Source organism: Echeneis naucrates, chromosome 7 (assembly GCF_900963305.1).
Source record: "Echeneis naucrates chromosome 7, fEcheNa1.1, whole genome shotgun sequence".
In the NCBI taxonomy this organism is placed as follows: domain Eukaryota; kingdom Metazoa; phylum Chordata; class Actinopteri; order Carangiformes; family Echeneidae; genus Echeneis; species Echeneis naucrates.
In genome coordinates, this window is record NC_042517.1 from 18,565,472 (window position 1) to 18,579,772 (window position 14,301).

The 14,301-nt window shown below is 41.6% G+C and overlaps 1 protein-coding gene across 1 annotated transcript in view; it reads left to right on the plus strand.

Moving 5' to 3' along the window:
- Positions 1-13,611, plus strand: part of LOC115046162 (nuclear receptor coactivator 3-like) — a 58,005-nt gene extending 44,394 nt beyond the window's left edge. Inside the window, exons 11-22 of the mRNA XM_029506353.1 lie at positions 10-1,127; positions 1,258-1,390; positions 2,013-2,171; positions 2,334-2,564; positions 6,125-6,230; positions 6,331-6,502; positions 7,176-7,502; positions 8,006-8,104; positions 9,077-9,341; positions 9,651-9,828; positions 9,929-10,133; positions 10,864-13,611. Of these exons, the coding sequence (XP_029362213.1) occupies positions 10-1,127; positions 1,258-1,390; positions 2,013-2,171; positions 2,334-2,564; positions 6,125-6,230; positions 6,331-6,502; positions 7,176-7,502; positions 8,006-8,104; positions 9,077-9,341; positions 9,651-9,828; positions 9,929-10,133; positions 10,864-10,875 (3,005 nt within the window). The 3' untranslated portion in view covers positions 10,876-13,611. The remainder of the gene's footprint in view (positions 1-9; positions 1,128-1,257; positions 1,391-2,012; positions 2,172-2,333; positions 2,565-6,124; positions 6,231-6,330; positions 6,503-7,175; positions 7,503-8,005; positions 8,105-9,076; positions 9,342-9,650; positions 9,829-9,928; positions 10,134-10,863) is intronic.
- Positions 13,612-14,301: the final 690 nt, after the last annotated feature.

Genomic DNA, 14,301 nt, shown 5'->3' on the forward strand with positions numbered 1-14,301 from the left:
TCATTCCAGGCATACACTCTCCTATGAGTGGCATTGGCAGTAGTGGGGGAAGTGGAGGGAGCACCACTACCTTCTCCAGCAGCTCCCTGAACGCCCTACAAGCCATCAGTGAGGGAGTAGGGAGCTCCCTCCCATCCACCTTAACATCGCCCTCACCAGCCCACAAACCAGACAACTCCCCCAGCATCCACTCCTCCTCCTCCTCTTCTCAGCCCAGCCAGCCTGTCAAACCAGGCCAAGATGGCTCAAAAAGCCCAGTGGGAGGCTTAGGACCTGGACCTAATGACCATCACCACCCCATGCATCATCACCACCATCATCAGCATCCTCAGTCTGAGAGTTCTGGAGACCGATCAGACAGTCAGGCAACTACGGTGACTAAAGAGTCTGGAGAGGGGAGCAATGAAGCCGGGGTGGCCAGCACTGAGCCCCCTCGAAGGGTGCCAGACAGTAAAGGGCATAAGAAGTTGCTGCAGTTGCTAACTTCCCCAACTGAGGAGCTGGGAATTGGCAGCAGTGGGTCAACGGGTCCCCCTCCACCACCCCCACCAGCCAGCAGCAGCACTCCTGCAGGATCAGACAGTAAGGACCCCGCTGGAGGCATGACTAGTCCCTCGTCCACTGGGGTCTCCTCTTCTTCAGCCAGTGCCACTTCAGGTCAGGCGAGTGGGGCAGGGGGAGTGTCAACATCGATATCATCAGCTCACTACACAGGCTCGCTACAAGAAAAGCACAAGATCCTCCACAAGCTTCTTCAAAATGGCAATACTCCAGATGAAGTCGCCAAAATCACAGCAGAGGCTACAGGAAAGGTGTCACTTGGGAACCAGGAGGCCAGTGAAGTTGGAACAGGAGGATCAGGGGCTGGGACTGGGTCTGGGTTGGTCACTGAGCCTAAGCAAGAGCAGCATAGCCCCAAGAAGGAAAAGACCCACGCCCTCCTCCACTACCTCCTCAACAAGGACGATTCCAAAGAGCCAGTGGATGTAAAACCTAAACTAGAGGAGCTAGAGGGGAAGGGGCCTCCAGGGGCTGCTGGTGGCCCTTCACGAAACAGCTCTGGATCTGGGACTGGCCCCACACCTGAACTTCCTGACGGCAAGATCAAGTCAGAACCACCTGATGATGTAAGATTGCTTCTTGCGTAAAATTATTAGATGATTGCAATTGCAACATACCAAAAACAGCATGGCAGTACACATGGATTGGTTAAATGTGACATTTACATGACTAATTTTGTTAATTTTTGGTGTTCAGTTGCACAACCTGGAGTCTATTCTAGGGGATCTGAGGGGTTCAAGCTCTGACTTTTATCCAGACCAAGCTGGAGGGGGAGGAGCTAATGACCCAGGGACCAAACCTCAAGGTTGCCTTGATGATAACCTCCAGGGTATGTGATGTGATCAATATAAAATGCCTGTCAAACAACACCTGGCATCATTGTTTTTGCTACAACACAACCCTGATTATTTCTGACTCTTTATCTTTGGCCGTAAGTTGGAGCTGGAATGTAACGCAAAAAAAAAAAAAAAAATTTGAACAAGCAAATTGAAGATTTAAAACAGCTTTCAGCAATAAAAAGTTAGTTTTTGTTTCTAACTCTGTACTGTGGCCACATTCACAGTTGCACAGTGAAAATATATCCCTGTCATAATAACAAATTCTCACTAATGTTATTTTAAAACTTGAAAGACATCTGTAAATACAAAGTGTACTTTCTCCTGAAAAGAATTACATGCTCGTCCTCTTAATAAATTATTATTCATGAGAGAAAACTTATTGTTTGTAAAAAGTGCATGAAGTGCATTATGAAAGAAATGATTTGTTCAGTTGTTTTATTTTATCAATGTTTCATATTTTAACATTATAGAAATGGATTAAAGCTGTAAGATTTCAGAATTGAGATATTATTTTTCCCTGATCACCCACTTTTAAATTCATGAGCACAGACAATATTTAATAAAATTTTAATACACCAAACCCAGTTGAACTGTTTTTCTAATTTTTTACAGGGAGTCCAGGCATGGGGCCGGGACCTCGGGGGCCCTTCCAAAGGGCCATGTCCATGGAAGGGAAGCCTCCTGGTGGGCCTGGAGGAGCAGGTAGACGCCCTGTGCTTATCAAGCAGGAGAACATAATGAGCAGCCCAGACAGCTACCCAGGAAACATAGGTGAGTGTTCCAGTGACCAACGCATTCCCCCCCCCCCCCCAGCACATTTTGTCTCCCTCCTTTGTCTGCCTCCCTCCATTCCCCATTAATAGGTTGTTAACCAATTCAGGTCCTTTTTACAACATAGTAAATGTTGGACGTCTGGTGTTTATTCATTTCTAGGACCAATGAATAGAGGCATGGTTCCACAGAGGTCTCCCATGGGGGGGTCAGGTGAATGGGGGATTACTCGCTCCAGTGCCAGTCCCGTAGGCTCTGCAGGACACCCACCAATGATGCGCCCAGGCATGGAGTACAACAATGGCAAGGGCATGATGTCAGGACCCATGGTCGGCCGCTCCAACAGCTTACCGGGCGGCAGGTCAATGCTGCAGCAACAACTCATGGATATGGGTATGTGTTTTACACTAGCTCCCATGTTGTTCAAGAATTTACCTAAAAGTCAGGTAAGAATGTGAAAAAAGAGGAGCCCACACGGTGGGTGTTTCATAAAATGTTTACCAACTTATCATAGATAATTAGGAACTAACATTAAACAGTAGTTTGATTTCAATGGGATTCCACTTCTTTCTTTTTTTTCTTTTAATTTATCTTTTAGATGTTAATACATGACAGTTCACACAAGCAAACAATTTCACAGCTACAGCAGGGGGGGGGTTAGTGCATGCTCTAATTTAAGTATTAGTTCATTTGTCAAAAGGAAATAAAATAAAATATCGTATACATGGGTAGGTGCGCTAACAAAGTCAGGACACAAGCAATTACAAACATTTATCTTATTATTTCAGTTTAACAGTTCATCCAAACAAGAATTAAATCACCACAATATTGATGACGATGATACAATCTGTCTCTTGGTATCATTTAATGTATCTGTGATTCGCTCTATACCTAAAAGATTAAAAAAACTCAGACAAGAATGTCTCAGTAGAAAAACAATTTGGTTTCTGAATTTTCCAATTTGACAAAATCATTCTTTTGGCAGCCAAAAAGACTAAACCCACTGTTTTCCTTTCTCGTCTGTTTTTTAATTGTACAGCCCTGTGACCCAACAGACACACAGATGGGCATGGAGCAATATTTATATTAACAATCACTGAAATTAACTTGCAAACTTCCATCCAAAATAACTTGACTGCCGGGCAGTGCCACATGTGAATCAGGTTCCCCACTTTCCCACATTTATGCCAACGCAGATTTGAAGCACTTGGATCTATTTTTTTAAGTTTAGAGGGCGTAATATAGGCTCTATGAAGAATTTTCAGTGGTATTGCAACTGATTTGGAGGTTGTTTTAATGTCACACCAAATGTTTCCCCACTCTTCAGAAGAAAATATAATTCCCAAATCGAGTTCCCAACCCATTGTCACTCTGTCTTTGAGTTTGGGTTTGGGTTTGAAGAGGAATGAAGTAACAATTAATATAAACCTGAGACAATTCCTCTATTTGAGGGGAGGATGAAGTGTGCAAAATCCAATCTTTTGTGAATTTCTCTGCTTATGTCACATCAGAACTTGATAATGCAGTTGTCCATCTTTTTGGATGGAGCAAGGGAGTACCAAAGTGAAGACAGTGACACCAATTTGTTCCTCACTTTTACAAGATGTTCCTCGAGCCAATCCCAATTTCCTTTGTCTCAACTCTTTTTATAGCCCCAAGTAATTGAATACCTGGCATTAAATGAAAGATAGTATGAATAAAGATCTGGTATACCAAGACCCCCTTTATCTCTTGGTAGGGATAATTTTTTCCAATTAAATCTAGGCATCTTGTTGTTCCATAAAAAAGAGGAGAACATTTTGTTGACACTGTCAAACCAAGATTTCTCAATAAACAGAGGAATAGATAACATTAAGAAATTCAGTCTCGGAAGGACATTCATCTTTAGCACTTCTGCCCGCCTCCATAATGAAAAAGGCAGAGCAGACCATCTTTTAAGGTCTTTATGTTATTTAACAGGGGTTTGGCATTTAAGTCCAATATGTCCAAATATGTCATACCTTCTGATCTCCAAATAAGAGGGGCAGGGCCAAGATCATAAACGTGTGAATTTGTTCAAAGGAATAGCTTCACTCTTAGTCCAATTGATCTTGTAGCCTGAGAGTTTGCCAAATAAGTTCATAGTTTCTAAAACTTTGGGTATAGAGTGTGAAGGTTTGGACAGCGTCAACAAAATATCATCCACATACATATTTAATTGGAAATCATAACCACCAATAAAAATGCCTGTAATGTCTTTATCCTGACGAATAGCGCATGCCAACAGTTCTATGGCTAAAATAAAAAGTAACAGGGAAAGGAGACAATCTTGTCTAGTTGAACGCCAGAGTTGAAAGGGTGCTGAAAGCATTCCATTACTCTTAATTACTGAGACAGGTTCCTGATATAATGCTCTGATCCACTGTAAACACCTTGGACCAAAACCATATCTGGAAAGAGTCTCAAACAAGTACGACCATTCAATTCAATCAAAACCTTTTTCAGAATCCAGTGATATTGCTACCACTGGATGCTGCTCGCCATCTGCATAGTTTGCACGAGCCTTCGCATGTTATCAGATAGAAGCCACCCACAGATAAAGCCAACTTGGTCTACATTAATTAAATATGTGACAACTTCCTCTTTCCGATTTGCCAACATTTTTGCAAATTTTGTAATCGTTATTAAGCAAGCTTATTGGTCTATAGTTTTTCACATCTAGGTGGTCTTTCCCTGGTTTAGGCAGCAATGAAAGGTGGCTGATCGCATTGTTGGTGGTATAATCTTCTCCTCCACAGCCTGATTATACAAGCAAAGGAGCGTTGGCATGATTTCTTTTGAAAAACATTTAAAACATTCAGCTGTAAATCCATCATTACCAGGTGCTTTTCTGTTTGACAGTGACTTAGTTGTATTGTAAATTTCTTCCTCTGAAATACATGCCTCTAGTTTCCCCTTATTTTCGTCCCTCAATTTTGGCAAATTTAAATTATTAAAGAATTTATTAAAATCTTGCCAAATGGCCTTATATTCAGATTTATACAAGGATGAAAAATAACTTCTAAATATGTCATTAATAGCCCCGTGATCTCTAATAATCATACAATTACTGTTCCATATAGAAATGTGATATAGAGTGTTTTTGTTCAAGTTTTTTTCAATTGATAAGCAAGCATCTTCCCTGCCTTTTCGCCGTCTTCATAATGTCACCTTCTTAATTTATATAATGAAAAAGCAGACATGTAACATTGCTTGTGCCCTTGTCAAAAGTAATTCCTGTTTTAAAGAAATATTCAATTGGGTCTCTCATATGTTTAAACTCCAGATCTTTGAGCTTAGATTTAATTTCAGTTTTTCTCCGAAATAGAGGTTGTCGGGTTCATATTTATTTCAATGAATTCCAGGATGTTCTTTTTAATTAATGTAACAAAAGTGTCATCTTTTAACAATAAGTTGTTAAAACTCCCTTGTTTAGACTTGAAATTCCTTTCACTGGTGGGACAAAATGTTATAGATATTGGGGCATGATCTGAGACAAGGAGATTATGAATTGTAGCGCCTGCAACATTAGTAAATAAAGAGTTTGATAATAGGAGATAGTCAATTCAATATAGGAGTTGTGAGTCTTTGAGTAAAATGTATATTCTCTTGCTTTTGTATTAAACAAGCGCCATACATCTGTTATTGATTGTGTTTCTAGTAGTTCTTTAAAAGCAAGAGAGAGAGGTTTGTCTGCTGGTAGTGGTGGACTTGAACAGTCCACTAATGCATAGCTTACCAAATTAAAATCCCCTCCCACTAATAGTTGTATATTTTTAAACTGAGTTAGCAACACATTAATTGAGGACAAAAGGATTCCACTTCATTTTCAAGTGGACGTGGCAGTTGAGATATTTCAGTCTGGCCAAAAGTGGTGGACTGAAAAGCATTACCTTGTGTTTGCATAAATAAAATGTGCTGTCATTTTGGCTTAGGAGGCCCAGCTGAAATTGGCATGGGAATGAGCCCATTTAGCCAGCAGGGTCAACCCAACCAGTCCCCCTCTTGGCCTGATACCATGATGGGAATGGAGGGTAATAGGTGAGTCAACATCCCCTATTGTCCATATTAATAACTAGTTACAGAGAGCTCAGTGAGAAGGTTTGTATCAAGCCTTATGAAGACTTTCTTTCTCATGTAGACGGCAGTTCGGCAACACCTTGGATGACCTCCTGGTGCCTCCAACCACGAGTGAAGGCCAGAGTGATGAGCGGGCACTCCTGGACCAGCTGGACTCTCTGCTGAATAACACAGATGGCATCGCTCTGGAGGAGATAGACCGAGCTCTGGGCATCCCAGACCTTGTCAGCCAGGTGAAGCCTTAAAGATTTTTTTGTTTTAATAAGGAAACAGTGTGCTAATGGCTCTCTTATAAATCCCTCTAGAAGTTTCATTCATCATTTTCAACCGTTTTATCTGTGACCGGGTCGCCGGGGTGCTGGAGCCAATTCCAGGTCACACTGGGGTCACTGGACAGGTCACCAGTCCATCCCAGGGCCAACACACAGAGATAGACAGCGACAAAAAACCGCTCTCACTCAGACCTACGAAGAATTTAGAGTCACCAGTTAACCCAAACATGATGTCTTGGTGTTGGAAACATGCAAGCACGGGGGAGAACATGCAAACTCCACACAGAAAGGTCCCAGGCCGGGAACCAAATCTGTCAAGCCTTATTGTGGGGCGACAGCACTGTCACTGTCACTGACCACCATGCTGCCGCCCCTAGAAGTGAAAAGTAGAAAAGAGCAGTCTACATGTCATGACTCATGAGTGAGCACCGTATTTGTCTTCACATTAGATATTTTAGTCATGACTCACTGTGTTCAGGCCGTTCTGTCACTGAAAGAGATAGATGAGCCCAGAGGGATCTTTCTGTTCTGCTTAGAAAAAGAAAATTACAGAGCCAACCAAATGGAAATTAATCAATGAGATGAAGAAGTTTGACAAACTTCTCTCTTTGCCCTTTTGTCCTCTCTACTCCAGAACCAGGGGCCAGAGCAACAGCTGGAGCCTTTTCCAGGACAGGACCCCTCCATGGTGCTCGACCAGAAGCCTCTCTATGGACAGGGCTATCCTGGACCCCCCGCCATGCCTATGCAGTCTGGCTATGGAGGGAACCCCATACAGGGGCAGGCCCAGCAGGCGGGGTTTGGGCCTATGCTCTCACAGATGGGCCAAGGTGGCAGTTTTCCTGGTATGGGTGGGATGGGGAGCATGGGGCACCCTCGTGCCAACATGATGAGACCCAGAATGATGAGTGCCAACAAACCCATGAGACTTCAGCTCCAACAGAGGCTGCAGGGACAGCAGGTATGAATACAAAAAGCTAAATTTTTCAACAGCTTCACTGAAAATACTTATCTTATGTCCTTGCTCTTCCAATATGGTGTGTAATGATAGTTATAATAATAATAATAATAATAATAATAACCTTGTGTGCGTGTAGTGTTTTCGTTATTGTAATTGCATATTTAGATATCCCAATATGAACATTTTAAATCAGTGGAGATTTTTTTATTTGACATTTTTCTCAATATATAGCTGCAAACCATGTAAACTAACCCTAACCCGAACCATGAATTGGACCTTAAAGCCTTATATAACCTGCCATTGAGCGGATCTTAACCAGAGATAGCACCCTAGACCTACAGCTTTAGTGATGTCTGATGCCTAATTCAGCCCATTTCATAGACTTCTACTTTTCTAACAGCCAAAACAGTGCATCATCAATGCAAGTTGTATATTTATCTTTGATACAGGGTCAAAGTAACATGTGCCTCATCTTATTGTTGATGTTTTCATTTCATACACAGTTCATAAATCAGACACGGCAAGGCATGGGCATGAAGATGGAGAACCCGGGAGGCAACCCTGGTATGAGGCCTGGCATGCAGCCTGGCATGGGAGGACAGGTAGATGACAAAATCTAATAGTTTGATTTATGGTTAATATATCTAATTTAATCATTCAGTTAGCTTGCTTTTGGGTTTCCCGATTCCCATGGTTGAGGTTTATCCTTCAGTGGGACACTTATCCTTTTAGCTCTTTCATTCATCAGTAACCTCCTCTTTATAATAGATGAACCAGAACCAAATTCCACACATGAACAACTTCGAATATGTACTTAATTGCTTATTTGCAACTGTTTTATGTTTGTTGTGGATTTCCAACAGTTGTAAAAACATTATTTACACCCAGAAGCATTGCTCTTTTTCGAGGCATGTAACAAATCTACCCATTAATAAAGACATTACTTAAATCTTGTACAATAAACATACAGTGTACTATTTTTAGATTTTTGGGGAAGGTTTCTCTAACTTTGTTCAGTACTATATAGTTGAAATGCAGTCTCTCTTCCCCCAAGGAAGGAGGGAGAGAAACGCCGACAGAGATCCTTATCTGGATCTGAAACAGGGACACTGCAGTTTTTGTGGTATGCGTCTCACTTCTGGGCCACGTGACACCTTAAGTGTGGTTAAAGGATACAGTTGCTTCCTGCTGGAATCCACTGTTGTCTCAACAATTTTAAGCTTCAGTTCCCAGTAATGACTGCACCAGTGATAAGCTGTTAGAGCCCCGGTCTGTTTGTAGATTCATCTCTGTGGCTGGTGGCTGGCATTGTGTCGGGCAACTTGACTGTAAATTCATCATCATAAAGGTTAAAGGCTGCATGGAAACCACTGATGCAGCTATCGAGCTGTGCGTCTGTCTGACTTTTGCAGATATGTGAAATTCAAAATCAAAGTCTCTACTTGCCTCTACATATCTCACTGTAACCACATCATCACTCATCTTTAACAAAACACATTTTCAAACGTTATTTCATAGAAGGTCTTAATATTGTCACAAGCAAACCCTCGCTGATTATGGGATTGTTTTCACAGCCGGGGTTTCTCAATGCTCAGATGATGGCTCAACGCAGCAGGGAGATGGTCACCATGCAGATGAGGAGGCAGCGCATGATGATGCTGATGCAGCAGCAGCAGCAGCAGCAGCAGGCGGCGGCGGCAGCGGCTGCGGCTGCTGCAGCCGCAGGTGGATTCAGCCCCCCTCCAAACGTCACAGCTCCTGGTGGCATGGACAACCCCATGGGAGGACCAAACATGGGCCAGCCAGGCCCCCAGCAGTTTGGCTACGGAGGGAACTATGGTGAGTTTGCAGAGCTGTTCAGTAGAATACTACCTCTCCCTGGTGGTGAGTCTGTGCTCTGTAGGGTTCATGTAAATGGAAAGTTTGTGTCCAAAATGTTTTTTAGTCAGTAGACGGTTGTCTTTGTACATCTCTCCTGTCTCTGTTTTTTATAGTGAGTCCTTATGTTGTTATTGAAGGGATAGTAAGTATCAGAGCACACTCCCAGGTTATAATATTGTTTTCTTTTTTGCTTTTGTTATTTTTTTATCATGCAAATTGACTACCTCTACCTTTTGTGAGCTCTTGTTTGATTATTTATCTTCACAGGGATGGGACAGCAAGGAGATCCTTCATTTGGCCCATCAGCAGGGAGTCCTCCTAATGCCATGATGCCCGGCCGCCTGGGACCACAAAACCCCATGATGCAACAGCACCCGCAGGGGGGTCCTATGTACCAGGGCACAGATATGAAAGGCTGGTCACAGGGAGGCATGGGGCGCAATAGGTATGTACCCCCCTATGGTTGTCTCAGAGTTTTGCTTCAGTTTGTCTCTTCTTGAATGTGAACAGCCTAACATTTATTTCTTCCTGTTACACTTCATCAGTTCATACCCTCAACAACAGTTTGGGCAGCAAGGACCTCCAGGGCAACAGCAGTTTGGGCAGCAGGGGAATCCAGGTCAGTATGGAGGAATGATGATGAACGGGAGCATGCCAGCCAGTGGAGGAGGTGGACACATGGGCCAGATGGGAGGACAGATGGGTATGACCCCGATGGTGATGGGACGCATGCCTATGGGACCTGATCAGGTATGTCCAGAGAGGAGAAAAGTCTTGAGTGGTTAAAACTGGGGTTGCAAAAATCTGGGAATAATCAAATTTGGAAACTTTCTAAGGGAATTAATGGGGATAAACCAGAAATGTACAAATATTGATGTTAACCATTAACAGTAAACTTAAATATAGTCAAAGAAATGTTGTATCATAATCCTGGCCCAACCAGCTTTGATGCAAGTATGCTTGAATATCAATGCTATTTTTCAATCACAAGCACACAGCTCACCAAATGACCCCAAATTCCAAGTTCATTCCCAAAACTTCCATCCAGGTTTTTTGGAATATTAGCTTAACTTCCCATCAAAGATTTTTCAAATTTACCAGAAATGTTCCATTCCTTTGCATCTTTAGTTAAAACAAAAGTACAGTTTTTGACTCAAAACACAGTTGATATGGTCCTATATACATTGAGGAGGCTTATTTTTGGTGTAACTGACTCTTGTATCAGTTTCATTGTAAGGGGTCAGGGACGCCATACACCCCCATAACCCCTCCCAACCACCCGCAGATTAAAGTGTTGTCATAGAGTAATGTCCACACATATGGACAAGTCAGTACAGGTCAGGATAAACCCGCCCATCCATGAAAATGTGAATCTAACCTGTCTGATCCCGGCAGCTGTTTTGTGAGCAGATTTTGAATTCATGTTTAATGCAGATTCTCCCTTTCGTTTGCGTTTTCTCTTTTTCTCCCTCCTATCCAGAAATACTGCTGAACATCGTGACAGATGCATATATCTCACTGTGATCTTCATTCAGAGATGTGACGCTACTGCAGCACTGGCATTAGTGGAGGACCAGGTGGTGTGTGTTTGTGTGCAGTGCTGCGCTCCCACCAGATGGGGGAGTAAACCTCCTTTTTGGACTCGTGGCCAGTAGAGGCAACCTGAGGAAAATTATACTGTAGTACATCCAACACGTACATGAAAGCACACAGCGTTCATGAATATCAGTAACACTGTGACTCCTTCCTATTCATAAACCCATCAAGACTGTCAGACAGGCAGCTCTGTGATTCCTCCTGTAGTTAAATATTCCTCTCTTTGTGAGCAGTGTGTGTGCCTTAGTGTGCCTCACACCGCTCGCTGGTTCCAACAGTGGAGGTGGACAGAAATTTTGCATGGATCACAAACGTGTGCAGACACCCTCTCCTTGGTCGAACGTACCATGAAGCTGTGTTCAGATCTAAAAATGTGGGACTCCTCTCTTGTCTCTGAACCTGGTGAGATTTATGTCTGTCATCCCTCTGCTGCTCCTGGAAGGTCTCTGCAATGCGAAGTAAATGTGGTTACAGATGACAAGCCATCAGATTGTGACACTCAAATGAATGTCATGAACCAGTGGGGCACATTGTTTCATCCTCCTGGATGCTGTTGGGCTAAAGTACGACTGAATTATTTGTTGGCTGATTGCACTTTAAGGAAAGGCCAACATCAAAAAGGAATGTGGCAATATAGAGGCCTTTACCCGAGAAATAACGCATAGCAGCAGACATTTACTTCTTATTTGTGTGTGTGTGCTTTCAAAGTTTCTCCTCTCTGAAAAATGGGGGACGTTGAAAGGAAAATGGGTAACCATGATGATCTTTGTTCTAAAGTGGGAACCAATAGAAAGGCAGAAAGCACAGATTTTATCCTCTCTTCTACGATGTACCAATTTAATACGAGAGAAATTCATAGTTTGTAAGTCATTTTAAAATCACTCTTGGAAAAAAAAAAACAAACAAAAAAAACAGACTTCGATTGATGATCAAAACTCCACTTATATTTATATGGATTCACAAGGTCATTTTATCATTCTGGAGGTAACTTTTAAATCCAAATGTTTCAGATATTTTGGTTACTTTGCACCAATTTACAATGTTACCATGAGTGCAGAAATTGAATTGATGGTTGACAGTGAAATTGATGTCTCTATTTGCTCACAACTAAGTGCTGGGTTTCAGAGTAGGTGTGCAGATTTCTAGCAATAATCCTTCCTCCTGGTTTTCCTCTGAGGACAAAGGTGAAGCATCATTTACTCGACTTGACGGTACTGCAGTATTAGAAATGATGTCTTGTTCAGAGCTGTTCTTTCCTTTTGTCTGTGAATATGAATTGTAAATATGCTTCAAATGTACTATATATAAATATATATATGCTTTTGTAGGTCACATACTGTTTTTGCACAGATTGTAAGGCTTGATATTTAAAAGTGTAATTTTCTTATTCTGTCATAGGTCAGCTTTTATTTTCAGTACTTTAACCATTGGTTAGAAAGGGAGGGCCTCCTTTTTGTAAGCAGAACGTGTAGATTTTTTTTCGTACTGCCACTTTCTTTCTCTTGGAAAGCACTTTTTTATTTGTGGTCTTCAAATCACAATTTCTCTTTATTTCTTGAGGACATAGTCTCAGCTAAAGAGGTGCTAGTGAACACATTTTTTTAATATAAATTATTTTTCTTTTGACATAAAAAAGAATAAGAGAAAACACGAAATATGCCTATACAAAAAGAGTTGACACATGATTGTGTTAGGCTTCTAGGGGCCTAGATGTCTTACCAGTATGTGAGGTTGATATTTTCTGATCCAGACCTCATGCTTCCATGTGTGACTTAAAGTTTCACTCCTGAGATTTGTTTGTTCTGGCCGCTGCTGAATCGATTTTTCAGCCTCGGATATGTGACTTAAAAAATCAGTCCCATTGTATAACTGTTCATGAGTCTTTTTGTTTTGTTCACAGATGTTTAAGTGGAATGGAAGCAACACAAGAGAGCATTTAAGTTGTCTAATTATCCTTTTTTGTTTTGTTTTGCATTCAGCTTTGCCTTTATTTTCATTGTCTTTCCTATGAGGTATTTGTTTGGAAATCTACCTTTGAACACACGCTCGATCCAAAGATTTTCGTTTGTCATCCTGCAATGCTTAGAGACAGTTCCTGACGTAGATCGTGCAAGTACTCATGTGTGCTTTAAATGTTGCACCTAACCTATAATATACATTGAAAAAATATGTTTAATTGCATTTATCATATGGCCATCTAGCGTAGAGATGAGTCTGGTTCTGCTGAGATGGTTTGAGTTTTTGTTTGTGATGTTTCTCCCTTTCTGTAGACCTTACGGCCAGTTGAATTGTGGTGCTCCAAATGATTACTTCACCAGAGAATGTTTTCGAAGCTGGAAAGGACGATTCACAGTTGACGTCATTATGACACAGAATAAAAGCTCTTGAGTTGTTGTTTTGTTTTGTTTTTGATCCCAATCTCAATGAAGAATATGAAATATTGATCTACAAATATTTAAAGATGTTTGTGTTTTGTTTTAATCGAAAGAAACTCCGAGCTAAAGAAATGAGAAGACAAATCTAGGAAACATACAGTCATTATTACAGGATGTAAAATACTGTTGGGTTTTTTTTCTTACCTTTTTCCTTGATGTTAATATCGTTGTAAATACAAATTTATATTTAAACATTACATTGTCTCTGCTGTATTTTTCCGTGTTTGCGGTTTCATTTTTGACTCTGCAACTTAGGATCCTGTGGTCACAGTCAAATCTGTCCGAAAGGGGAAAATGGGTTTGCCCGCAGGAGTCAAGCTTTTCAGGTTCTTGTCATCTAAATATCAAAGAAACAGGCAGATAACGTGCATGAAGTGGGAGGTTTGTGAGTGAATGGGAGGCAGAGACATGTGGAGGGAGTTAAGTGTATGAAGGACAAATCCTGAAAGGTGCACTGAAAGAGATGAGCCTCCTCCTCAGACTGGCTCCTGTCAGTGGTGTCCACAACCACACTCCAGTCTGCTGTTTCGCTCTATCTGCTCCTGGTAGTGAGCCCCTCCCCTGTCAGCTTTTGTTGTTAATCATCCTGCTTTCTTCTCTTCTCTTATTGATTTCACTCAGCCCAATTTCTGTCAGCAGGGGTTTGGTGCTATTTGTTTGCATAATTTTGCAGATATATGATGTGACCGAATTTTCTGAAGCCATGAAAATGATGTGTATTAGTCAAATGTAACTAAGTAGATCTGAGCACATAGTCGAATTGATTGTCATTATGTCATTCCATTACAAAAAGAAAAGGTTGCAGTAATACAAATAAAGCCATAAAGGGTTACCTCTTTATTCTCTCAACATCTCTTTCCCAAGATGATGTGGCACACTGACAGTCG